The 26,253-nt window shown below is 38.2% G+C and overlaps 2 protein-coding genes across 3 annotated transcripts in view; one reads left to right on the top strand and one right to left on the bottom strand.

Moving 5' to 3' along the window:
- Positions 1–16,129, top strand: part of LOC121511093 (inositol polyphosphate-5-phosphatase A) — a 280,564-nt gene extending 264,435 nt beyond the window's left edge. The window contains exons 13-16 of one of the 2 annotated variants that reach the window (XM_041789627.1): positions 3,403–3,514; positions 8,924–8,992; positions 11,720–11,807; positions 14,531–16,129. In XM_041789627.1, coding sequence (XP_041645561.1) covers positions 3,403–3,514; positions 8,924–8,992; positions 11,720–11,800 — 262 coding nt within the window. In that variant the 3' untranslated portion in view covers positions 11,801–11,807; positions 14,531–16,129. The remainder of the gene's footprint in view (positions 1–3,402; positions 3,515–8,923; positions 8,993–11,719; positions 11,808–14,530) is intronic. The other variant, XM_041789626.1, reaches the window with a different exon arrangement.
- Positions 16,130–17,712: 1,583 nt separating this feature from the next.
- nkx6.2 (NK6 homeobox 2) lies at positions 17,713–21,214 on the bottom strand. Its single transcript, XM_041789998.1, has 3 exons — positions 20,461–21,214; positions 19,566–19,738; positions 17,713–19,271 (listed from the first exon to the last, which is right to left on the bottom strand). Exons 1-3 carry the CDS (start codon positions 20,891–20,893, stop codon positions 19,023–19,025), a joined length of 855 nt encoding a protein of 284 aa, XP_041645932.1. The 5' UTR covers positions 20,894–21,214; the 3' UTR covers positions 17,713–19,022.
- Positions 21,215–26,253: the final 5,039 nt, after the last annotated feature.

The raw sequence follows: 26,253 nt of genomic DNA on the forward strand, positions 1-26,253 counted from the left end.
TAAAATAAGAAAAAAAAATGTAATTTTTTTTTGTGTGGGCAAATAAAGCATTGAGGATACTCAGAAGGATTGCACCAGAATGACAAAAACATACGATTGTAGCAGTGCATTTCTTTTGAACTCACTGAAAGAATTCTATTTTAAAAACTAAAAGTTTGCATGTTTAAAAAGAACATGCAAAGAAGTCTCTTGTTCATGTTTCACATCAGACATAATTTTATATGAACATTTTTAGTTGTTCATGGAAAAATTTGATAAGCTTTATTTGAATTATTTTAATTGTTTTAATATTTAATTTTTTATGATTATTGTAAAAGACCATAAAGCTTGAACTGTACAGGTTCTATGAAGCATCTGAAGATATTCACAGAAGTGACATAAAAAAACACTTAAATATGCATTTATGAGCCATATTATCCACGGCAGAATACACTCACATACATAGCAAATCGCACTAAATGCATATTAAATGTATTCAGCTTTAGCATAAAGTCTAATTAAACAATCAGCACTGTATGTGTGATGAATGGGAGTCCAGATGAGTGTGTTTATTTTTTCATTAGATCCTCACAGAAGACGTTTTCTTCCCCTTTATGTTCTGCTACAGTTAGCACGCGCTGCACTCAAGGAGTAAATTGGATTGGAGTTACAGTATGTACAGCCGTTCCACATCCTGATGAGCGCCCACAAACAAATTGGATTGTGTGGTGTGTAAATCTGAAGCGTTTGAAGGGACAAATTGAATTCTCAACAATGTAAATCTGTATCAGCTCGACTCCAGACGCTTAAATCATGCGATTGTTCCTGCTGTTTTCAGATACGTTCGCGCTGCCGCAGCTCCTAATGTGTTTTTGATGACCGTGTGGGGATGTAGCCGTGCATACGGGCGGCTGAATCTCCCTCATTCTTTCATTTTTACTCACACAAACACAGACACTCACAGCCTGTACAGTTGGCAGAGAGATGCTGAGATTGAGCCATCGATGTGTGTTGATTCAGGAGATTACTCCGACCATCGTTCAGACTTATGGACCTCCTGTTTTCTCAGGAACACAATCTGAAGTCTTTGAAGTCTGATGTCTCATGTTTATTACTCTTCTGTTCATTCATACATTATATTTATGACTTCCCTGATTGCCTTAAATGTTTTGTTCTTTGTGCAGGAAGAAAGTTCATTGTTACTCAGATACCGATTAAGCAAGTTTAAAGTACCATAAATGTTTCTTATCAGAGCAATGTTCTTGTATCCAGGGAAAGGACGAATGGGCTGCTGGTCCCTCTTGATTTTGCAATTCTTCCTCTTCCTCTGTCACTGGCTGTCATCACAGTTTTTAACTTGGATATAATTCTTGAAAAATCAATAAACTCATTATTTTAATCTATGCCAGTCTGATGCAATTGAATCACAAATAAAAGTCCAAGGGTAATTGTAAAATCCAGAGTATAAGTCTTAACAGTACACAGAAACATTCTGTTGGGGGGTCTTTCAGTAAAGTTCCATTGTGTTCATCAAGTCCATGCTTTTGTGTCGCTCTTTTAGTACTATCTGTGGACTATAATACTGCCAGCTAACAGTACAGTAGTTGAGCTGTCAGCTGACAGTGATAGCTGGGATGTACAAGCCCACAGCATGCTTGTTGCTTTAACTACCTCCTCAGACTCCTTGTTGTCTTTAAATGAGGAGTTTTTTCAACCAAACCAGCACTCTACAAGGTTATTAACTGAACACATGAGAGAGAAAAGATGGTAAAAAGTGGCAGCCCCAGCCTGGTGTGCTTCATTGTTTATGGTATCATACTTTTAACAGCAAAGGGAACACTTGAGGAAAAAAAAAAAACAAAAAAACAAGGTGGATCTTTAATCACAGCAGATTCTCTGCAATGTGTGACGTTAGCTGCTTCACTTACGATCATGACTGAAGCATATTTCAGTATTTACAGTGGTATATTGCTAACACTGTAAAATAGGACACAGCACTTTTAAGAAGAAGAAAATTGGTATTAAATGTTTGTTTCACTCACTAGATGTTACAGTACTACGTTGTAAAGATTTGTTACTTTTTGATGCTTTCAATAACTACAATAATTGACATCGTATCATTTGAAAAAGCAGATTATTAAAGAATTAAAAATAATGACAACCTACCTTACCACTACCTAAACTATTTTATAAGTTCTTCTTGGAGATATTTTTCCTCATCTACATTTTTTTGCCTTGTATTACCATTCCTCTGTCCTCTCCTTCTATAAGTGCTAGTTCTTCTACCCTTTTTATGGCTATTATTTTTTCTCCTTCCTCTCCTCCTTAGAGGAATTTACTGTTTGATGTAGTGGTGGGTGGTAAACTGGCATCATCACCGTCACTGGTCAAATTTATGCCATGCCATGGTATGGATTTTTGCAAGTCCATCATCGCTGGTTAAAATGCTTGTGTTTTGTTACAGTGCACATGCAAGGTAATAACCCTGCAAACCTTAGCATAAAAAAGTGTTTGTAACAGGCTGCAGCTCAGTCTCAGTCCAGTTTTCATCATGTTTCGCTCTGACACTAAAGAGCAGCCAGGTAACAAGCCAAACATCAACTACTTGTATCTGTGTGGTTAATGTGAAGCACAGTAATGAGCTAAAAGGTGTGTTCTCTGCTCGGGAAGCTAGGTGTCTGTAATAACAGCAGTCTTCGTCAGCCTGTCTGGGGCTTTAATACGAGCTGGGCTCAAGATGGTTTGTCTTTAGCGCTGTTGCAGCGACTTGTATTACAATTTCCTAAACAACTGTTGAAAGATATGTTTAAACTTATGATTTACTTGTTTTAAATCCACGATGATTCAAAGAAGTGGGATGTGTCGATAAAAACGGTCAGAGAACCATCTGTGGACTCGTGTAAACTTGCTGGCACCAGAGCTAAGCTAAGCTTATGCAAGCAATGCTAAACATGGTACCACCAGCAAATCCTTAACAGAAAATGTCTGTTGTTTTTATTGTGAATGCCTATATCAGGAAGTGTGATGTTTTCAGTAGCAGCTTGACATGCCTCAGCAAAGAAGAACATTTAAAACTACAGGTTCAGTCACAAAGAAGTAAACACAGAGAGACTTATAAAAACTTTGATCTCTTATGTCTTTTCTTTTTGTAGCTGCATGTGATTTAGATTAGTTGTTAGTTTTAAAGATAGAGATTTAAACTTGAATTAAAAAGTCTTTCACCTGTCTGGTATGTTCTGTACGAATTCAGGACACAGGACAAAGGGTTATTTATTTGTTCTGGACAGTGCTTTGGATCAGCCCTGCTGCATTTCTCCTATTTGTCACCTTTTCTTTCCCTCAACATCCTTAACCCGCTTAGCCCTGTCTCTCTGTTGTTCAGTACACATTATAACTGTGTATTTTATTTGTGTGTCTCTTCAGTTACCCGTACAGCGAAGACTCCAGTCAGGGGAAGCAGTACATGAACACCAGATGCCCTGCCTGGTGTGACCGAATCCTCCTGTCGTCCTCTGCCAGAGACCTGGTCCTAAAGGTAAGTCCAAACCCCCTCCCTCCACTGAAACGCAACATCTTTATTGGCATCCCTGTCCCTTTATTTCTACAACTCCATCGTCCTTGATCCACATCACCCTCTCTGCTCTCCGTCGCCTCACAGATGGAGGGATGAGGCTTCTGTGAATATTAATTTGGAGAGCTAAGCCTCAGGTCCATCCAGACAGTATATATATCCCAGCACTTCACCCCAGCGGGCCCCAATCTTCTTCATTAAGCCACAGATCTGTCGTCTTCCTCAGAGAGTCAAACCCGGCAGGCCTCCACTCTGCTTCAAATCTGTCCCAGCACTGTAAACTGCAGCCAATCTGCCGCCTCCATCCTCTCCTTCTGTAATGTTTGCAAGATTACCAAGATCCGCCGTGCTGTTCTGCCAAGTGCTCCTATATACTGTGTAACCAGGTTTTCATTTAAAGCAGAGTATCACAAGATACTCATTTTGGGCCTGATTGGCCCTTTAGACCAGGGGTTCTCAACCTTTTCAGCCTGTGACCCCCAAAATAAAGATGCCGGGGAGCAGGGACCCCCACTGTACCTGAAGGTGGTTGAACACAGCCATGCAAATTCAAGAATAGTCATATGGAGACAAGGCCATCTATAAGGGGGGATAAAGGGGAGGATTTCTGGGGGCTAGCCAAACCTTGGGGTCCATGAAGGTCAGAAAAACCATGGTCTACTGTAAAGTTAAGCTGTGATATCCATATTTTATATTTAACTTGAAAAAAAAAAACTCTTATCAATTAAAGAAATCTCTTTTTTAAATCATTTGTGTAGTATATAGCCTTCTTAAAAATGTAAATCTATTTTTGTAAAAAAAAAAAAAAAAAGAATTAAAATGGGTTAAAAATAGCTAAAATGGGTTAATAATGGCAAAAAATGGTGGAAAAGGTGGTGAAGTTGGATCCTAAAAGTAGCAAAAATGTGTTACAGTGGCAAAAAATGGTCATAAATAGCGGTAAAAGGGAGTTAAAAAGTGTCTGAAAGGCTTTAAATTGGCAAAAATGATTGGAAATCTGGTGAAATAGGAAGAAACTCAATATAAACTGGTAAAAAAGTACTAACTGAGAAAGAAAGAATAGGCAGATATTGGCAGACATTGGTCAAACTGGCAAAAAGTGGCATATCAGATAGTGAAATGTGGTTATAATGGGAAAAATTGGGCATAAAAAGTGGTAAAATGGGGTTTATAGTGGCAATTATAGGTCAACAGAGGCAACATTAGGCTTAAGTAACAAGAATTGGTTCAGAAGTGGAAAAAACAGGCAAAAAAAAGTTGTAGAAAGGGTTTAAAATGGCTAAAATAAATGTTAAATAGCAAAAACGTGTTAAAATTTTTGTGAAAAAAATAATTAAAAATGGCTCAAATTTTGCAAAACTTGTTGTAAAGTGACAACAGTGGAATTCTAAAAATATTCTTAGTTTTTTTAGGGGAATCTGGAGACCCCCTCTTTCGGTCTCGTGACCCCAAAGGGGGTCGCGACCCCAAGGTTGAGAACCACTGCTTTAGACAACCCTGTTTTCTAACATTAGAGTGAGTTTACATAAATGCACTGAAAACACCTACGGTTTAACAACTGCTTATAAAACAAGGATAATTCCATAGGGGTGCTAAACCTCCAATTTTACATAGATCTACCTGTTTTCATCTACATCACTCATAGCTTAACATGGTATAAATATCAACTTACTGATATTTTCAATGCAGTTCTGAACAGTCATTTAATTTGAATCAATCTTAGTGTGTCCACATATGAATGTAAGGTGAACTACTCCATTGCAGGGCCAATGGAGCAGCAGCATTTTAGCCGGCCTTGTAATCTGTTTAGTTTTTTAGTTACTCATAACTAAAGCAGATGGATTGTCTGACATTAGGCAAATCCATCTTACAAAGCTCCAGTCTATAACGTTTGTGCCTGGTCTAAAAACAGGTGTGCCAGATCAGCATCATTTGACAAGACAGAGGCGGTAGCCATGGGCATGGTTTGGTTTTACTGGAATCCTATAGCAATGACTACTGGTGTAGGGATTAGCTTGGATGCTACAGTATAGTATAGCAGTAGTTTTGTCAGAGCTGGACACAATTTCTTTATGAAAAAAGAGCAAAGAACAGCAGTGAAAGCTTCTTGATGGAAAAGATGTTTTCACTCCTCTCTCAACCTGCTTGGCAGGAGTTTGCGATCGTTGCAGGTGGGGGTTTAATTGTACAGAACTGGACCACATTTCTCAACTAAAACAAGAGCAAAGACACACCAAAAGCTTGGCAGGGAGGATGCTTTTGCACAGAACCCCCTGATAAAAATCTTAAAATAATAATTTGCTGATTGAGGTATCAATATCTTAGTGATCCCTGTGTCCTTTTTTAATCTCAAGAAAACAAAAAAACACTTTAACTGGGCATGTAGGGACTGTGTTGTAGCGATAACAGCATGTTTCACAGCTGCATGCTGAGAAATTTACTGAAGCAATTCTAAATTCAATTCTAATGTGTAAAAATGAACCCAGGCTTTATAAACAGTTACATTTCCTTTTACGAGAGCATTATTTGATTAGGAACTTTAAAATTAGTGGGACTTTATGAAATTTCTAAAACCTCGGTTCTAACTATGGAGGTCAAAGTCTGTTCAGTGGCTTTCATCTGTTAATGTGAGTGAACTAGAAGCAGAAGTGTATTGTACAGTCACTGCTCACCACAGGGGGCTACTCAGGAAGTTTGGCTTTCTTTTGTCGGCCACAAATGAGAAATTCCTTCCTGATCTTTCTTCTTCTCCTGACTACAGCTTCACAGGAACAATAAAAAAACAAAGACTGTTAAACATTTTAAAATGATAACACCCATTTTGATTCAGCCTCTCAGTGTGACAGAATTATAGAAAGACTGATTCACACACTAACACAGCTGGTTTGTGTTTGCCCTCCTCCCCCGTCATGCTCCGGCTAATTGCTTGTAATGCGTGGAAGGAGTGAACAGTTAGTGTGTTCGCAGATTGGCTGATGATTCACTGAGCACACACTCTGCGGCTCCCAGCGTTACAGATTGTTGAGACATAGGCCCGTAAACAGCCCGGCGTGTGGCGTCATCTATCATGGCACGGTCGGTTAACTCGCCATCATGTTATTTTCTGCTTGCCGAGCCCTAACACGCCAAAGGTTGCCCGCTGGCTGCGCGGCACAGGACCAGCTCCGGGAGCACTGGTAATGAATGTTTAGCGGAGCGAGCGCTCCCTCTCTGCCGCAGGGCCCCGGGTAATTTGTTTATCTGTCTAAAGATTATGCAGCCCGAAAATCCACAATTTTCTGCTGCCTTTGTGAATTATCAAGTGTGTGTTTGATGAATGTATCTGTGGCTGCAGCAGACAAATGGAGAGGTGGCGGTGCGAGGCCGCTGCAGGAGGCGGAGAGAGGTGGAGGTGTGCTGACCCTGTTCAGCTGCAGGATTGGTCTGAAGTTAATTTGGATTTCACTTTATGGTTCATTCTCGAGCTCTCTGTCTCTTTCTTCTGAGGCGTCAGAGCAGCTCACAGAGTCACAACCCAGCCGCCAACTCTGTGTTTAAAAAGTCTTTAGTTCAACCAGACGAGTGTGATTTATTCTCCAGTCTGGAGATCCATGTGTGAGAGGGTAACAGCTTCTGCGTGTGCAGATATTGAAACACGATTCCCTCTGATAGGCTCTCAGATTACACTCAGAGGATCTGTGATGGAGGGAAACGTCCACTTTGTGAATCCCTCCTGCTTTCTATTCCTCCTCACTGCACTGTGCGGTGCTGATTCAAAGTAAAAACTGTGCAGACTTCTTGCAAAAAGAATTGTTCAACACAATTCTTTTAAGGTCAATAGTAGAACTCTAAGAGGATTTTAGTTGGATTTTTAAAAACAGGCCCATTTTAAAATTTTCATTGTCATTCAAATAGCAAATCAGTGCATTAAGTATTGAAGATGTTCTTGTAGAACCAAACAAGCTGTAATGGCTGCAACTTAATCCTTTAGATCACTGTTTCCTAATTTTTCCTTGGAGCCCCCAACTACATGTACCTATGAAAAGCGGATCGCCCCAAGGACTCCAGAGCGAAGAAAAAGTGACACTGTTGCCGAAAGTCAACATAAATTTTATTTGTTTTGCTGATAAAACCCTAAAATAAGCATATGCCTGCTTTTCTTATAAAAAAGACCTTTGTATAAACTACTTAATAACAGCTTTATTGTGGTTTTATTCAATATTTGCAAATCTAATTTTGGCAGGCTCAGAACAGATAAAGCCTTGCACCCCCCTAAGATCTTTGGTGCCCCCCTGGAGGGTCCCAGACCCCAGGTTGGGAGCCTGCCAGGCAAATATTTTTATTCTGTCTGAAAACCACACACAGCTGTTACATCACTCTTTAGAAACAGTCCAGAACCATAAAAACATTATCAGAAGGGATGCAAAATGCAACATGCTGGTATTTACAGATTTATTTAGCCAATAACGATGTTCGTACTGAAATCCTGCTGAATTTGTGCTCTTAAATTACTCTTAGAGTGAAAATTTAAACAAACCTCAGTCCTTAAAGTTTAAGGAATGAGGATGAATAAAGAAAAAGACTCCAGCTCGCATAGGTCTGTTGGTCCCGCCTAAAACTGCACAAACTAAGACGTACATGTGGCAGATATTTAAAGTGAGTATAGGCTCAAATTAAAAGCCATTATATCAGTTGTAAATATCTGCAGAAACTTTTATATCTGCTGATATGGTGCTGAAAAAATCCCTAATTTCTATCCTTCAGGACACTGAAACTGATGATCTACCATCAGTGAACATGATGAAAGTTATTTTGGACATTTTGACCAACAAAATTAAGGTTTTTGTTTAGAAACAGATTATTTATTAATCTAATGTGGAAATAATCATCCACTTCTTTTATTTTGCAGACTCATTAGTGTCAGATTAAGCACAAGCCTGATGCATATAAAAACTATCAATTTAAAGTGACTGCATGGCTAAAATAAGCAGGAATTTTGATGTCCGTAGAGATGTATTTATTTTTATTTTTTTGCAAGTAAATTTAATAATCAAAATGTAGTGTTACAGTGTCGTCTTGGTCTTTAAATCCTTAACATCCTGTTTTATCAGTCACTGTTCTTCTCTCTTGTACAACACTTTTAACTACAGTAAAAAAAAACTCGGCTTAATGTATTTAATGAAGCACATACACTGATTGCCCATCTATGATTGATTCTTGTTAATCTTAGGCTGTGATGTTTTTATAACATTGTGCATCTGCTGACTCTGCATCCTTTGTGTTTCCTGTGTAACAGAAACTGATCTGTGCATCAGGAGTGTCTTATGATAAATTAACTCTGATATTTATCAAGTTCTCATACCTTTGCAAATGTTATTTCTTTTGTCTCTGCAGCCTGAAAATGAAGAGAAGTCTATAGTCTATGATAACATCGGGCCCAATGTCTGCATGGGGGACCACAAGGTAACAACAGTTTGTTTGTGATGTGAAATTGTGAGTCAAAGAAGAGCATTCAGAGGTTAAAAATGTCCCTTAATTTGATTAAGATGACACTTGTTCTGTTCAAAGGATGAAAAGATCTCAGAAAGGCATCACAGTGAAATTTTAATCTTAATGACTGTATCAATCAGAGTTATTAATAAACCATTGTGTGTAGATCTAATAGCCTGTCATACAACAGCAACAGATGTAACCACAGCAGGTCAGTCTGTAGCTTTCTGCATGCACATGAAGTGTAGATGGGATTACACGCTAACCTTCCTCTACAAACTGTCATGGTCTTCTTTTTTCAGCAGCTCTGTTTCACAAATAAAGAATGAGAAGCAGATCTATAATAGAGATTTTAGAAATACTGAGATTTCCCTGAAATTATCTCCAAACATTTTGAAAGAATGCTTTGATAACTTAAATTGTATATATTTAGTGTTGTATTATGTTTTATGTAAATAACTGTACTGATCTGAATATAAGACTCATTATCTGCAAAAAACATCCACCTGTAATTGTGTGGATTTTTGGTTGTAAGACTAACCTCATCCTTGACATAATATGTAAAATCTCACCTCTTGTTGTCATTCAGAAAAGGCTTAATGCACTTTTTTTAGCACCTCTTTTACACTGAGAAGAAAAGTGTTTGGTTAATGAGTGTTTGGATTTTCAAGCAAGACAGGATGTTGTTATATATTTCTAGCCTTTATATTAAGTACAGTTGGGCAATATATCAAGTTTTCAAGATGTATATTGATATATTTTCTAATGACTGAATGGATGAGACAGTATGATTTATTTTGATAAAGTATATCATTTTTTTCTGATTTGATCCGACCATTGGTGGCTGCTATGTTGAATGACTTGTTTTAGAGATAAAGGAGAAACCAAGCATGATGACCGGTAAAAAGATTGTTAAAAGTACAAACTAATTCCAGTTCAGTGCACATCGAGTACAAGATAATCAGTTTGAAATGTTTAGTATCAAAGGGGAATTAACATTTTGTTTATTTCAGTTAAGAGCATTTATATGAGTAATGAAAATGAAGCAATAGTAATACCACAGCAACAAAACAGAAGTCCCTGACACTCAGAACTGGATAATCGTTTTTAATAATCAAAAATTGGTGCCAAACTCCTGCATACCCTTTCGATTGCATAAAAAGACCATCTCTCTTAGCTACTTTGACCCACTTTAAATATTTTTAACATATTTGTACAGTATAGACAATCTTTGGGTTAAAGATGCAACTGAAGGCAGTTAAGTTTTAGTACCTTTTGATACTATTGATTATTAAAATAATGGAAAATTGATCATTTTGAAGCACATAGTATTTAATAGTAAAGAAAAATTTGAGAACCTCAATTTACACAAGGGTTTATGTACAATTTTGACGGTGTATAAACCTTTTACACCTAAAAAAAAAACAAAAAAATCCAATATTGGTGTCTATGACTTGTAATTTTGTTGCAGTGGTTTGAAAACAGGTTTGAATGTAGTTTGATTTTTACTAAAATGATTTTAAAAGTTATAATTCTGGTGCTATGTAATCATATGTTTTCTCTTTACAGAAAAAAACAAGATATTTATCATGTTTAACCATTCAACTAAAATTTATCAGTATATTTCCAATCCAGGTTCCCCTGGGTCCTTGAAAACTCTCCAAAGTCTTTATTTGGGTTTTTGAAATTTAAGGCAATGAAAAGTCTTCAAAGTCTTGTTTTTACCAGTGAGAGGTCTTTAACTATACAAGGCACTTTGACTGAGACATGTCTGTGTCTAATCTTTGTTTTCCGGCTAAATGTATTTGATTTTAATTATCCTTTTTTGCTTTGTTTAGTATTAGCTCACCAAAGCTGCTAAATGGTGTGGTGAAAAATATAGATATGCACTATATTGGTTAATACAGATATTAAGTGTGCCAAAATCATAAAATTTGGGTGATTATGACAAAAGCAAATTTAATTTTCCTTTACCATTGGACATTTTACATGTATTGTTTTAAATCAGCAGATTCACCCCTGGCCTGGCTGAACAAAAAATCTTGTGTGCCTTTCATTTTTCACCTTTTGCTGCAGAAGTTCTATTAATTTTTCTCTATTCTGGTCTTTAAAAGTCTTAAATTTGAATGCTTAAAGTGTGCAGGAGTCCTGCGGTTCCATATCAACTTGCCTTGATGCTCAAATATCAAAATATCAAAGAAATATAAAAATGAATGTTTATAGAAAAGAGGCTCTTTCTCACATCATTGTCATTTCTGCAGTTGTTTTTTTCTGTGAGATATTAAAGTCTAAGGGAGATGCTGCAGCACAGTCAGGATGTCTTTAAAGCTGACTGTATAGAAAGTGTTTAACATGGTCGCTTCAGTCTCCTCCGTGTCAGACAAGAGGTCTTGCTGTGAAAGAGAGTGAGGCGCCTCAAGTCAGGTCTTTCATCAATACTCAGAGTGTCACAGACAGTAGTGTATGTGTGTGATGTGACCCGAGCACACAGAGAGATACTGCAGCACAGCTCACCTCCCCACCGCACTCTGCTGCTAAAATCACACACAGCTATGTTTAAAAAATGTCCGATGTAGTTAGCACACGGGTCCAAAAATGCACGGCACCGCTGTGTGAGTTTAACCTCTGAGTCCTCAGAGGGAGAGGGAGCATCAATAACATGTTCTTTTTCTCTGACTGTCTCTGTCTGTCCCCCTCCAGCCCGTCTTCCTGTCCTTCCGAATAACAGCGGGGGCAGGTAAACCTAATGCAAATAAGCACAAGTGTTGTGTGGTGCAGTGATGTCGTGGTAAATATTAACTTTTCTTCATTAATATTCCTCACACTTGTTGCTATTTTTTGCTCTGATTTGCTTGATTTTCACTACAAGTTGGGTCTGAAGACAAATGAGCCTGTTTAAAGGTTTTTATTCCAAAATTAAACTTCAATTTTGGAAAAATGTGATTAAAATGCTTCAGACATTTTAAGACATCCAAGGAGAATTTCAGTATTTTACACCTGGGGATTACTTTTAGATATTTTAGGGGCTAAATTAAGAATTGGTACAAAAAAGTTTTGAAGTACAGCATGATATGGGCTGTAAAAAAGTAATTTAAAGTGTGTCCACTAAAAGCTGTTTTTGTCCCTGTCAGGCTCAGATTGTTTTCTAAGTCTCTGACATTACACAAAGGATCCCTACAGAGATGGAGCTTTTTGTTAAAGAGGAAGATGATTGTTTTAACCACAGAGAGCTGCTTAGTTGCTCTCCTTAAAGCACCAGACGTCGCTGACAAAAACATTTTACCATGAAAAATCTATTCCAAAACAACTTCCACTTTACAGCATGCTTTAGCCTCGTTAGTTAAGTAGGTAGACAGAGGCGGAGCCTGCATGATATTTAAACATACAAAAGGATGACAAAAGAAGAGCAGGCTGCAAACTGTGCACCATCAAGACGAGGAGGGATTAAACACTTATATACTAATAAATATTTTAATCCATTAACATGTTAACACATCATTTCAAATTTTATACGCTATTGAAATCTTTGGTCCTACCTTAATGTTTGAGGTTACGATACAACCTAGTTTTTTAATTGAGACTGATCTAAAATAAACTCATGGGTGCTGTTTTGGCTCAGTTGGTAGAGCAGGCACACATGGACAGAGGCTGTAGTCCTTGATGCACTGGCCACAGGATCAATTCCCAGTCTTGGTGCTGTTGGTGCATGTCTTCCCCCATCCTCCATCTCCACGTTTCAGCTGTCCTATCAGAATAAAGGCAGAAAAAGCTTTTAAAAATTCAAAAAGATGTTTTTAAAATAAACTCATTAAGATACATGTCTTAAATAGTAAAGCAGCACTCTTGTGTCATGGATGATTTTCACAAACTGAGAGAGAAAAGATATTTAAAAGTGGCAGCGCCTTCCAGCTTTGCGTCGTGAAGCAGGAAGACTTTAAAACAGGTTTTCTCCTTCAGTGTGTAAAATTTATCAATTAAATGACAACAGTGGTTTAACAATAAGGAAATACACATTATTAAATTCCATTTTTATTGAGAGTCCTCGGTTTGAAAAAGCAAGCAACAGATGGATGCATTCAGCAAACAGTGCCATGTTTGTCTGGAAAAACTGTTGACTGTTGAAATGTCAGCAACAGATGCAGCCACATCACACGGTCTAGTTTGCTGCAGTCAGAAACTGAAGCACATCTAAACATAAAACACACAATAACTGTGATGATAATGGCTGGTTTCACAAGGCTGGTGCAAAGGAGGAGAAAGTGTCCATCAAAGAATTCCAAGAAAACTCCCTCTTCAAAAAACTCTGAAATCTTTGAAGAACTCTATTGATATCATTAACAACTCATTTCAACATTCAGTAATCAGGTACCCAAGTGGAGGTACTTGCACTTGGTTTAAAACAGGTGTATTGGTTGATCTGTTATGTCCTTAAAATATTTATATATTTAACATTTAAGTCTTTGTTACAACCCTCATTACAGCAGCAGTTCAACCAGAGAGATAAAATTAGTGTTTGTTTTGAAAAGACAAGTGTTAAGACAGATATGGTTAAAAGAAATAAAGATTAAAACTGATATTAATCTCAGAATTTCTGTAGTTAAGTGTGATTAATCACATATTTTTATTGCAGTTCCATATTGCAGTGTTTTGCATTCCAGATGTTTTTTGTGTTATTTATTTTTCTGTCTTAAACTAAGGGTAAATGACTCTACTGTTTGGATGCAGACCTGCCTTTATAGGTAGATCATTTAATTTAACATGGACTAACAAAGAAAAAGGAATTTGTTATAGATTGAAAATGAAACAAGAGAACATTCACAAGGTTCAGATGACTTTTGATTCATCCACTGAGCTGTCTGTGGGTTTGTTAAAGTGAAATGAGACATTTAGGAGCAGTGGTGGACTTATTTTACATCACTGTGGCTGCAGGGAGATCCTGCAGTGCCCTCACCAAATTGTGCTGAAAGGGACAAAAGAGAATGCAATTAAAAAAAATAGATAGTGCACTAATTGTGGGCCTTAATTAATTGCCATTAATTCAATTAATCTTGACAGCCCAAGTCTAAATGTTTTTTAAATGTGATAAAATGACAAATAGAGGCAGGCATGACCAGAAAGCATTTTGTTTTGTGTTTCATTTAGCCTGGTGGCTTTATGGAGAGCATCATAGCAGCTTCTTTTTTTTTTTTTCGAGTTTAAAAAATCTATACATCTTTCTTGAGATAAAAAGCTCTCTTTCTGTAGGGATCCTATGTTGTCAGACACTAAAAACAACAATTAGAGCCGTTAGTGACTAAAAACTGCAGCAGTTCATGAACTTGTTTTGTACCTTTTAAGCCATCAGACCCTAAAATATGTCAAACTGTCACCCAGGGTTAAAATCCAGAAATCTCTCTTTCACTCACAAACTAGAGCAGCATCTAACATAAAAGGCCCCAGGTCATTTTTTCTCTGATTGAAATGTCAGCCTGTTATTGGGGAGTAAAACTTTCCCTTTTTCTCTCTCCATAGGGAAGTGTTGCCAAAGGGGGGAGCAGATATTCCGTGAAGCGCCTCTGTGAGAAGAAACAAACAGGACACATATACACAAACACAAAAACACACAAAAATACACAAAAACACACTCACACAAGCGTACACTGAAGACAAAGTTTCTCAGCAGTGCTGACCACTCACAGTTGTCCTGACACCTCATCCATACGAAGCCGTTTTCTCTCCATAAAACACTTGTTGAGACGTGGACGAGCACCCGAGGGCCCGGCTCCAGACAACACACACATCGCTGACCTCACTGTTGCCATGCAACCCCCATTCCCCAGAGAAGAAGACAAACAGGACGGACGGACAGACGACTCTTCTCCACGCCACAGCCTCGTTGCCAAAACTCTAAAAGAAATCAGTCGACTACATGTGTAGACACCGTACTCGCCATTCGTAGGTTTGCCTCTGTGTATAGAAGCTACTCTCCACACAGTGTGTAAGGTGTTTTAAAAAAAGAAAAGTGCAATGCAAAAAAAGTCGTGTATCTATATTGTTAGGGTTATTTGTACATTGGACAGTATAACATAGAGTTGTTGATGGTTTTAGTGCCGTTCTCTTTCTGACCAAACTTCGAGGTCCTTTTGTTGGAAAATAGATTTCAACAAATTCTATATATATATTTTTTGTTTTGTTTTTGTTGTTGTGTGCACAACACACTGCCATGCCTGACACATCAGTTGACTCTCATTTTATATACTGTACTTTTTAAAGAGATAATTTATAATTCTTACCAAATGTTTGTGCCGACTGTGTGGGTGTTCCTGCAGCACCGAGGAGAGAAACGAGGAGTGTGATTTATTGCCTATCCAAGAATGTTTTAAGCAGTGCCATAGACCATGCAAGTATATAAGATAATGTTTCCTATATAGCACTCTCACATTATTTCATTATTACTCTAACTTATTTCTATAATATTCTGGTTCTGAATGTGATATTTTAGATAGGCTTGGGTATCCTTAAAATGTAATTTTGTCAGTTTTTGTTACTGCATTTTGGTGCCAAGTATCCACACAGACATGAGGTGTGTCAAAGTTTAAATGTTTAAGTCAGACAGGTTAAAGGTGTTCATTATGACATGTAAAAAATAAACTAGCGAGAAACTCTAAAGATGGGAGAGAGCAGCAGCAGCAGGAGGTGCTTTTCTTCATCTGTTTGTTGCCTTCATTGGATCATTTGAGCATTAAAGGAGCTCAAAGGCGCCAGCGTTTCCTTTTATTGATTTAATTGCCTACACTACAGATTTCAGACTGTGTCAAAGCATCACATGGATCCTACTGATCTGTTGATTTTTTTTTTTTCATCTGAAATGATTTAGTGCCTGCTGCAGGGTTTCTCTTCTTCTGCTGTGTTTGGTTCGTTAAGTTAAACCCAGAGAAATCTCCACCTGCTTGTTTGAGTTCCTGCTGCTCTGTGTGAGTTTTCTGTAGGAGTTTAAGCTGCAGTTTTTCTTCTTCTTCTTCACTCCATCTTATTAAAGCAGGTAGAGATTTGATTCTTTAGCCCCTCTGACGGCCTGGCCTCTACTGTAGGTGATGCACTTCTCAAGCAATAAAAACCATTAGAGCTCAACGCCTGTTTGTCCTCATTATTGATCATTATTTTACCTCTTTGGTGCACCATAATCTATTATCCTCACACTACATTATCAGATTATTATGTTATACATGTCTGTGAGGGTGTTTTCTATATGGAGATGCTGCGTGACGGCGACGTTAACTGCGTAAAGATAGGCCTAAAGCCAAATATGAGGCTTACGGGGTTTATGGAGAACAGTGATATTTAAAGTTTTATTAATACCTCCAAATTGTCCTTATAGCCCCCACATGCTTTGATGGACATCCTACGTTACATTATATACAAATGGTTGATTTTTTTCTGAAAAAATTATCCGTTAAAATCGTGAAAGATTGAAAGAAAAACAAAATTTCCACAACACTGAAAGGTGCCATAAGTCGTAAGAAATTAAACCATTAATTAACTTCGAGCAAATTATATTTAGGTGCAATAAAAGTGTGCAGAGTGATTGCACATTTAAACATATGTGGTTTTTAATGTCGTAAAGCTTCTCCAAAATCAAACTCTTTGGATTGAATTTCCTTAAAAGACTTCAGGACGAGTTTGGTGGAATTACGGCCACCAAATAACCTCAGTGTCACATTTCAGTTCATTAAAGAAAGGTTTTTAAAACAGAGTTGGTTAAAGGTACAATATAGTACCAATAAATGTCGATGTATGTCTTCATCATCCTCTATTTTCTTACATTTCTGTCGATCCCAGTCAGAAATCAAACTCGTCGTTTTCCCCTTCAGTTAGCTCCTCTTCACGCAGCAGCAGGTGTCTGCGTCAGCCTCGGTTTATCAAATAAGCATTAAAGATTTAATTTAAGTTGACTGCTGATTTCTGATTGGCTGAATCCGGAGGAGACGGCGCTGAAAGCGCCAATAAGCTATACAGAGAGAAAACAAAAGGGTGCAGTACCACGTGGAGACAGAGGTGGCGCGCGCCCGTCACACAGCTGTACAGCACCGAGTTTGATGTGCACAAAATCAAGAAACTGTTGGGCAAATACTAAACTTTAATAAATAAATGTACTGTCTAAATTAAACTAAATCTGTATAAACGATGAAGTTAATTTTATGTCAAATTTGAGAATTAAGTGACTGCAGCAGAAAAAAGAATCTGAAACAGAGCAGTCTGTGGGAAACGGCCTCTTTCATGGTAAAGATTAGTCAATAACTTTATATTGTAATAACAAAAATGGTTGTTATATCTGCCCCGTTTGCAATTATTATAATTATAACTTTCGTTATTATTTAATCTTGTTAGTTTCTTCTTTTTAAAAACGTAATAAATTAAAAAAAAAAAAAAAAAAAACTAAACGTAACCCAATGAGATTTACAATTTTTCAGGTTCTCTTTTTTTTTCTTGCAAAATTTCACCAGTGCAAAAATCTTCATCAAAAAGTATTAAAACGTACACAATAAAATTATTATAATTATTAAGAGCTAACCCTAAACCCGTTTAAAATCAGAATTAATCCTCCATCATCCTTCTTGCCAATAACAAAATTCCGTTATGATAGTCATGAGTTCCTCTTTAATTTATATTAAGCCCATACATTCAAACAAAAACCCCAAATGAAACAAAAAAATGCTTGTTAAATAATTTATTCATTATACAAAGTGTTTTTTCTTCCTTTAACCTTCCCAGAGGTGATAATTCTCTTTAATTCCAACAGTTTGCTGCTTCGCTCCGAGCTGATGAAGGCAATAAAATAAAAAAACAGAAACTTTATCAAATGAAACCCAAGGAAAAAGTGTGTGATGTTAAAAAGCTGTTTTTGTTTTTGTTTTTTTTACAGTGATTATTTACAGCATTCTGCGTCTGTACATCGATGCTCCGGAGCTGAAAAAAAGAGACGACATTACTCTGCAGGGATCAAAAGGAAGCAGCAGGTCTATCTGAGGGGGAATAAGCGCGTCCGAACATAACTTATCCAGTAAAAAATATATATACAATCTTCACACGAACATTTTTCATCTTCAGGCTGCAGCACCTTAAATCTGTGCCCCTCACTACACTCTGCTCTCTCGCCTTTTAGGACAGTGGATACCCTGGTTAATCTGAGCTTTAAAAGCATCACAGGCCCCGTTCACACCTGCCATCTTTAACATGCGTCCTGGATCCGGATCAGTGTCAGCTGCTCAATTTTAGATGTGATAATCACCTGCGTAAAAGTCGCTACCTTTTATGGAGCCAATTTTTAAATAAAGTTTGAATTTATAAAACTGGCACATGATTTCTTAAATAAATGAGATTATTATTTTTTATTTTCCTTGAGCATAAACAAAAGAGTCTCCTTATCAAAAAGAACAATCACTTGTCTCATTCAGAGCAAAATGAGCGTCCTATAAGACCTTAATGGACGACACTGGTTGCTAATTTGGATGAATGTTTTACGCACAATGATGTAACAAGTGCCATGGCTTCATGAGTAAAATAAAGCAGCTTTCTCAGTGGAATAAACGTAATTAATCACATTTAAAGGCCCAACACTGATCCGGATTGTGTGTGAATAGTATTTCGTTGCATTTACACCTGCTGTTAAATTCCAGTTTTATGCGTAAAAACTGATTTGCGTCGCCAAAACGTCTTCCTTTCCCATTTATTTTTTATTGTCCTTCATCTGAATGACCTTTTAAGTCTTGGTGAAGTCCAGTTCTGACATCTCCGAGCACACAGAGTCTGTAAAAGTTTGGGTTTGGATGCAGCCAAACGGATTGGTGAGCGCGTTCTCCGTGCGTCATGGCACACACTCCGCATTTCTCGCTCCTTGTGAGCAAAACGCGTCTCCTCAGGCGCATGTTCGTAATGTCAGGTGGAAAGGGGGTCAGAAAGAGTGCGGCAAGTCTCTCTTTGTTAGACCCCCCCACATAAACTTTGCCCCCAACGGGTGTGGGCATCACAAGGTGTCCGAGCTATTACTGCAGGGGCTGATCAGCGCCAGGTTGGTGGCCTTGTGCTTTTTCAACAGTCTCGTGATTTTCTCGTCGTCTGAGTTTGGGTCCAGCGGTTTGTTGTACTCGTCGTCGTCCTCGTTCTCAGAGCTCTCCTTCATCTTCTCCGTTTCTGAGTCGTGTTTCTTCTTGGCCGTGGCCATCTCTGCCGCGTGCCTCTTTCGCCATTTGGTTCTTCTGTTCTGAAACCAAACCTGAGGAGGAGAGAGGGAGGCGCACACATGCTCAACAGGTCCAGAATCCAGTGCATCATTTATATTTCATGGCAGCAGGTGTAAATAATTCAAACTGTAGCAATCCAAACAATATTGAAAAAATAAAAGCATAATAGATTTCTTTTTAGTTGGGTAATATGAGAAGATTTGCGTAATTTCTCCAAAATACTCCATTTCTTTGATTCCACATGATGCGTAAAAGTTCAAATCGACATCCCAACATTCACCTTATTTATCTATATTTTTGAACAGGTGTTTGATTTCTTTTCTTACCTTAACTTGACTCTCAGTCATCCCTAAAGAGTACGCCAGGCGCGCTCTCTCCGGACCGGCCAGGTATTTCGTCTGCTCGAAAGTTTTCTCCAGTGCAAAAATCTGCTGTCCTGAAAATGTAGGTCTGGAGTGTTTCTTCTTCCCGTCCTTGTCCACCATCATGTTCGCCTGAGCTGCAACACAAACACACAGAGGGTTAATTTAATCAAGAACAGTCTTAAAAATGTTATGCTCCTGCAGGTTAACTCTTATTTTATGATCCAAATTAGACTCAGACTCTCCAGAGTGTGTCTGAGCTACACGATGAGCTCACTGACACACTCCTCCCTGTGATACTTACAGTTTTGATATTAATATCTTAATTTAACAAGTTTGAACGTCCTGCCAAGAAGACATAAAAATTTAATTATCTATAAGGAAGTTCCAGTTTAAGTAGCCTGAATTTACGGCGACTACACTGTGCGTAATTATGTTTTATCGCTCTGGTTTCAGCTGTAAAAATTGGTAGAACACGTTCATTTTTATCTGTGTTAAATACAGTCTGGTGTGTTTGATTGTGTGTGTTTATTTGTGTAGTCACGTGTCTTTTATAGACCAACAATGATGAAGTTATAAGACCAGAAAATAAACAAGAAGCACGCTGCATAGTAGAAATGCTTCTTTATATATAAACCAAATCACACTTAAATCAGAAAGTGCCAATCAATGATCAATGTTACTTGCATGTACTTTATAAATAAATCATGTCCGGATCATGCTTTTTGTCCTAACATCTATAATGACCCTTTGATGCACCACGAGCACGAAAGCATGGTTATAAAAGTAGCAGAAGTGAGGAAAAGTGTGCACAGACATGATAAAACTCTTAACATGAAAGCAGACAGAGAGGACTTACTTGGACAGGGAACCCGCGGGTCCCTCCAGGGAGAACCCTGCATCACCCCGGGCCAGAAGATGGGCGCCCTTCCCGGCAGCTCGGCCAGCGGCTTCGGGTACCGTGACACCGCCGGGCTGAAGTACATCCCCGCGGCGGCGGCTGCAGCAGCGGTAGTCGTCAAGCCGTTTATCCGGGGGAATCCGGACAGCAGCTGCCCGGCCGTGGTGATGGGTCTCCCCAGGATGTCGCTTATTCCGTGCGGGGTGCCCATGGAGATCTGCGAGTTGAGGTTGGAGAGCTGCGGAGCCTTGAAGCCAGCCGGGCTCTGCTGCAGCGCGTACGGGAACAGGGACGTCTTCATCTCGGTCATGTTGTGTAGCGCCGCCAGCGGGGTGCTGCCCAGGACGAACGCACTCTGCCGGTTAGCCTCCATCTGCCCCACCGCTAACATTTGTGAGCATGAACCACAGGGCGCGCGCCGATAAAAACAGGAAATAAAAAAACAAGAGTAAATAAAGTTTGTCTTTCAGGAGCCAGGCCGCCTCTGCCGCCGCTCCTAGAGTATCCTGGAGAAGGAGAGGAAGACTGTGGGAATGTTGGGAAACTTCTCTCCTCTCTGGGGAAGCGAACAGCTCCAAACTCCAGATACGTCTCCGCGCGCGTGCCGTGCTCTCGTGCTGTCAGCTGTTTGAAGGCTGAACGTGGCCGCCGCAGGAAGCCGCGCGGCTCTGATGCTGGTTTCAGTGGTTTTGATGGGAACCATTAAAGGCTCTGCTTCTCCTCCATAAATTGACTCTCTGCTCTTTAGCTGCGAGGGAAGAGGGACCCGCTGATAATAGAGCAGCCACCTGCACGCGCGCTATTCCCATTGGACAGGGGTCTGAGTGAGAGAGCGTCCTGATTGGAGGAGAAGGAGGGTTCGCGGTTTCTCTTGTGCGTGTTCGCTGGACGGGTGATGCCTTTAAGTCCTGTCAGAAATATCAGCCACCTACTACTTCAGGCCTTTTAAAGCGGACCAACGATCGCAAAAACTTGTTAATTAGCCTACGAATCATTATTTTCAGAGTTTTATTTTTGCTCATTTATTCATTCATTTTTCTGAATGTTAAAACGTCGTGTTAGAGTAAGCAACGGAGCTCAACTACAAAAAACAGACCAGAATAACGGTTTATCTTAGATAGCGTTATAAAAACGTTGAGTCGTGAAGGCATCAGCAGCTGCCTCACTCTATTAAGGTCTTTAGTGGTGCTGTTAATGACGCGTCTCACTGCGCGGAAATCATTGTTTCCACATATGACAAAGACATTTACATTTACATGATGAGCTGTCCTGCAAACCGCATGGGTTTATCAACCCTTTCATGCATTCATTATTTTAAAAGGAAAATAGTATTTTTAAAAATCCCTTTTTTTTTCTTTGAACTAAAAAAGAAGTGATGCTAATTTTTTTAGTTAAAAATAAAAATGTTCATAATTTTGTCGAAGCCACAGAAAAGCCACATGGAGTGACCACAATGCAACGCCTCGGTGAAGTCGTCAGTGGTACCAGATCTTTGAGCTCAGAGGAGGACATAGACGGCCTGTTTTTAACTTTGGGGAGTTTAGGGCCTCCGTCAAAAATAAGACATTTGGCTTTTCTTTTTGGGTGAAGAGCATCAATAAAATTCTTAAATTAGAATTTTGAAGGCCCTTAATCTTTGAGTTTGTGAGTTTTTTTTTTTTAATAGTAGAATACTTCAAATAATGAGATCAGCTTCTCTCCTTAGTTTTTGTCAGGATGCTGAGAGAACAGAACAGTGGAGGTTTATTTATCTATTCTGATCCCCATCAGCAACTATCAGAGGACTACTTTTCCTACGCTCTAGGAAACATTAAGAATCAACACAAATAACATGATTGATCTAAGAAACAATGAAAAAGACATTTAATGTTACATCGAGTTTTATGATAGAGGATGGATTTAAATTAAGAATTAAGTGTTTTCCATAAAAAAAAACATGGCTCACACTAAATGCTGCTTCTGTAAAAGATAAATAATGATGATCAAACTGACATTTTAACAATTAAAGATTTAAATCTGTTTATTTACAAAAAAAAAAAAAAAAGGTTAAATACTTTCAAACACAGCAAAGTCTGTAATTTAGAGAGTCACCAATCTATGGTCTATAATCTCCTGAGAAAGTGATTAAATAAAAAATATACAAAATTAAAATCAACACTTGTTTTTTGTTGTTTTTTAAATCGTACATGTGTCTGAGGCGCGCTGACATCCATCGAGGTTGCTGATGTGAATCCGTTTCATCAAAAACCATCACACATCTGGGAGCTAACAACTGAAGAGGCAGTACGGTGGCCTTGAACAGCCACTGCAGAGCATTAAAAAGAATGCAAAAATATAATTAAACTCAAAAATACCATTGTTATAAAACACAATGTTGTTATTGCATTTTGTTTCTAGGTTTTTGTTTCTTGTTTTATTTTGCACAGTGGTTTTCTGTTTTATGAAATCTTTTTGTCTTTCACAAAATGTTTTTGCATTTCTGTTCTTGTGGTTCACTTTTTCTTTCTTTCTTTTTTCTTTCTTTTCTTTTCTTTCTTTCATGAAATGTTTTTGTATTTCACAGACCTTTTTGTTTCCTAATTTTGTTGTTTCATAAAAAGTGTGTTTCATTAAAAGTTTGTGTTCCACACATATGCTGCAGAATTAAAATTTTATGAAATATTTATTTATTTATTTATTGCATTCCAAAAATCTCTTTGGGTTTCATAATTTATCTGGGTTGAATAATTAAAAAAAAAAAAAATTGTTTCATGAAATTAGAATGTGTCCATTTTTTTGTCTCATAAGATATTTTTGTGTCTCATGAATGTTCTGTTTCTAGAAATATTTTTTGAAGTTTGTGGACTGCTCTATTTTCTCTTTGAAGTCAGTGTTAATTTTGGCAGCACTTTTTAATTTAGTTTGTTATAGCCTTTTGCCAAAAAATATCTTTTAGTTTTAATCATAATTTAGTCATATAAATTGTTTTAGTTTTAATCTAGTTTTAGTTGACGAAACTTCCCAACTATTTAGTCGATGAAATTTACAATAAATGTAATCAACTGATTGGATCTCTCTCCAATATATGCCCAAGTCTCTGTCAAACGTTTTTGTCTTGTTTTTATTTGTTGACTAAAGTGTCGATTAATTTGGTTTTAGTTTTTGTCCACGTGCGCTTGTTTTTATTGGTTACTGTCTTGTGTTTTTTCAGGGGAGAAAAGGCTATTAACGAAAACTATAACGAAAATAATCGGTCACCACAAACACTGTTTGAAGTTAAAGTTTTTATTTCTTGTGAACTTTTTTAGGTGAAATATTTTCTCATTTAGTAGAATTCCTTTCCCCCTTTTCTTTCAATCAAGTGTTTTTTGTGTTTGACCGTCAGGGCCACCGTACAGCAGCATCTGTAGGGGGTTAACACTGTGGGGGAGGAAATGACATTTGGAGGAAAGTGAACGTTAATTGATTAAAAAGCTTTTAAATGAATGTTTTACTTTGGAGGCTGGGTTCGGACTCTTCCTCCTGTTTGATTTTTCTGCTGAAATGATTCTCAGTCTCTCTGCTCCTCATGAGGATGAGCTCTGATAAATCTGCCTTCATCAAAGATAACAGCTCCTCTCCACTCTAACATGAGCTCATGCTGCTGCTCGCTGTTTTTCATGGATCCTCGGAGCAGTCTGAGGCCTTTCAGACCAAATGAGGTGTTTAAAGGACGCAGCAGGGTTTGATCTGAGAGACACGATCAGGCTTTTGGAGACAAACTGCGTGATTAGAGTGAAAGTGGGCTCGAAAGGCGCAGCAGCCTCCTCCAGTCATCTGAGAGAGTGCAGTAATATTTTATGGAGATGTGAGCAGGTTGTTACAGTGAAATATGGCCCCGTTAGCATCTGAAAGGACTCACTATAAACGCACCTTGCTGCCACATTTGCTCACCGGGGAGAGATTGTGGATTTTAAAAGGCTTTTCAACGCGAGCTGATTCACAATTTGGACTGTATTTCTTCAGATGAAAGATGCAGCACACAAGCTTTCTAATTCTGTAAATGGCCTTCTTTTTCTAATTTATATCCGGATATTTCCCCTCATCGAGGGGATTTTATCACCTTGTTTGAAAGTCTTTCTAAAATGATCACTAAAGGAGGAAAACAAACACCGTCCTGTCGTGTTTTTCTCTCGTGTTTCTGATTAAAAAGGCGGTTTAAATTACGCAGAAGGAGTCACACGAATGACACAGACATTGGCTCTTTTTCAGCAGACAGCAGGGGTGCCAAACAGCCATCACACCTACACCTAATGACGATTTAACATAATGAATGGTTTCATTTATTATCGCATCAATTTAAGAGTAATTTAAACTTTAAACGTTTAAACTCCAATATGTTAAAGGAATAGACGTAGGGGACTTTAATACGGCAAAAAGCTGATTGATAATTATTGGGAGAATGATCCCACTAAATGACTTTGACTTATAAGACGAATTAAATCAGAGTCACCCAAACAAAACATGAACAACATTTAAAACTATAATCGTATTGTTTGGGTAAAAATATGAACCTGTTGCTCTCTGTGCGCATTAATCAGATTCGTGCGTAAAATCTCCGGATGATTTTATGAATGGGCAGTCGGCCTGCTGATGGCGCGCGCAGCAGAGGCCTTTTGTCCCCCAGTTCTGCAGAAATCAGTTCATAAACGCACACAGATAATCTTATCTGAGAGAAACCTCCGACACTGATGGGAATAGACAGAGAGAGGAGATAAGCAGCTGTCCGCACAAAAAGACGCTTGTTGCTCGGAGGCACTGATGCGTTCAGGTGAAGAGAAGCCACCCACTACCTCTCTGCTGTCAGTGGAGTTATAAGGTAAAAGAGAAGTAGAATCATGCTCTCAGATTTAATCCTTTCAACAGGAAATTATACTTAAAAATGTTCTAAAAATGTGTGACTGTGCATGGTTTCCCACTAATCAGTGACAGAAATGTGAAAACATTTCCAGCATTTAGTCTAAAAAAATGTAGACATTTCTGATTTCTAACGATGTAAAGTCAAAAGGTTCAAACAGAAAAATATAAAGGACCCTGCTTCCCTCCCTGGGTTTAGTCTCTGCTTCGATACGGGACAGGACAGTTAGTATTATTGGTGCAGGAGCGCCCTCTGGTGGCACATTCTGTAAATTCACAATCCACGCTCAACATCAAATATGGAGACTCCCTCAAGCATCATTGACCAAAAAAAACAAACTTTATTTAAAATATCTTACAAGAGGAGGAGCTGAGAATGTTGTAGAACAATTTCAGATTATTATAAAGACGATTCAATATATTTTGTTGTTGTTATTATTTAAGTTTTTATTAATTTTTCCATCATTCAATATACATACACAGAGTGCTCACATTTTTTTCAATTTTCTGATACATGCTCAAAATAATATCAAGTAAGGCAAAAAATAAATACATAAATTAATATAAAACAAAACAGAAACCCACAAAAAAGAAAAGGAAAAAAAATGTATATGTATAGACAGCCAGTTAACCCCCCCATCACAGTTACCTACTCTACTGTACCTGTCCCACAGGCTGGGCCCTTGAAGAAAAAATAAATTTGTTCCAAACTTCATCAAACTTCCCTTTTTTATCATTAATTCTAGCCAGTAGCTTTTCAAACACTATTCCTGCTGCAACCATGAAGCCATTTAACAGTAACCCACTCTGTGCTTTTGTGACCCCTAGTGGTAGAACTGATTCATCTCCCAGAAGACAGTTGAGGGGTTACTGGTA

Source organism: Cheilinus undulatus, linkage group 6, assembly GCF_018320785.1.
Source record: "Cheilinus undulatus linkage group 6, ASM1832078v1, whole genome shotgun sequence".
NCBI lineage: Eukaryota > Metazoa > Chordata > Actinopteri > Labriformes > Labridae > Cheilinus > Cheilinus undulatus.

Bases quoted from the DNA above. Each gene is read 5' to 3' on its own strand.
- nkx6.2 (XM_041789998.1), bottom strand. From the start codon at position 20,893: ATGTTAGCGGTGGGGCAGATGGAGGCTAACCGGCAGAGTGCGTTCGTC. The intron at 19,739-20,460 runs GTAAGTCCTCTC...TTTGTGTTGCAG, and splicing joins CCCGCGGGTTCCCTGTCCAA to CTCAGGCGAACATGATGGTG. The intron at 19,272-19,565 runs GTAAGAAAAGAA...TCTCCTCCTCAG, and splicing joins TGACTGAGAGTCAAGTTAAG to GTTTGGTTTCAGAACAGAAG.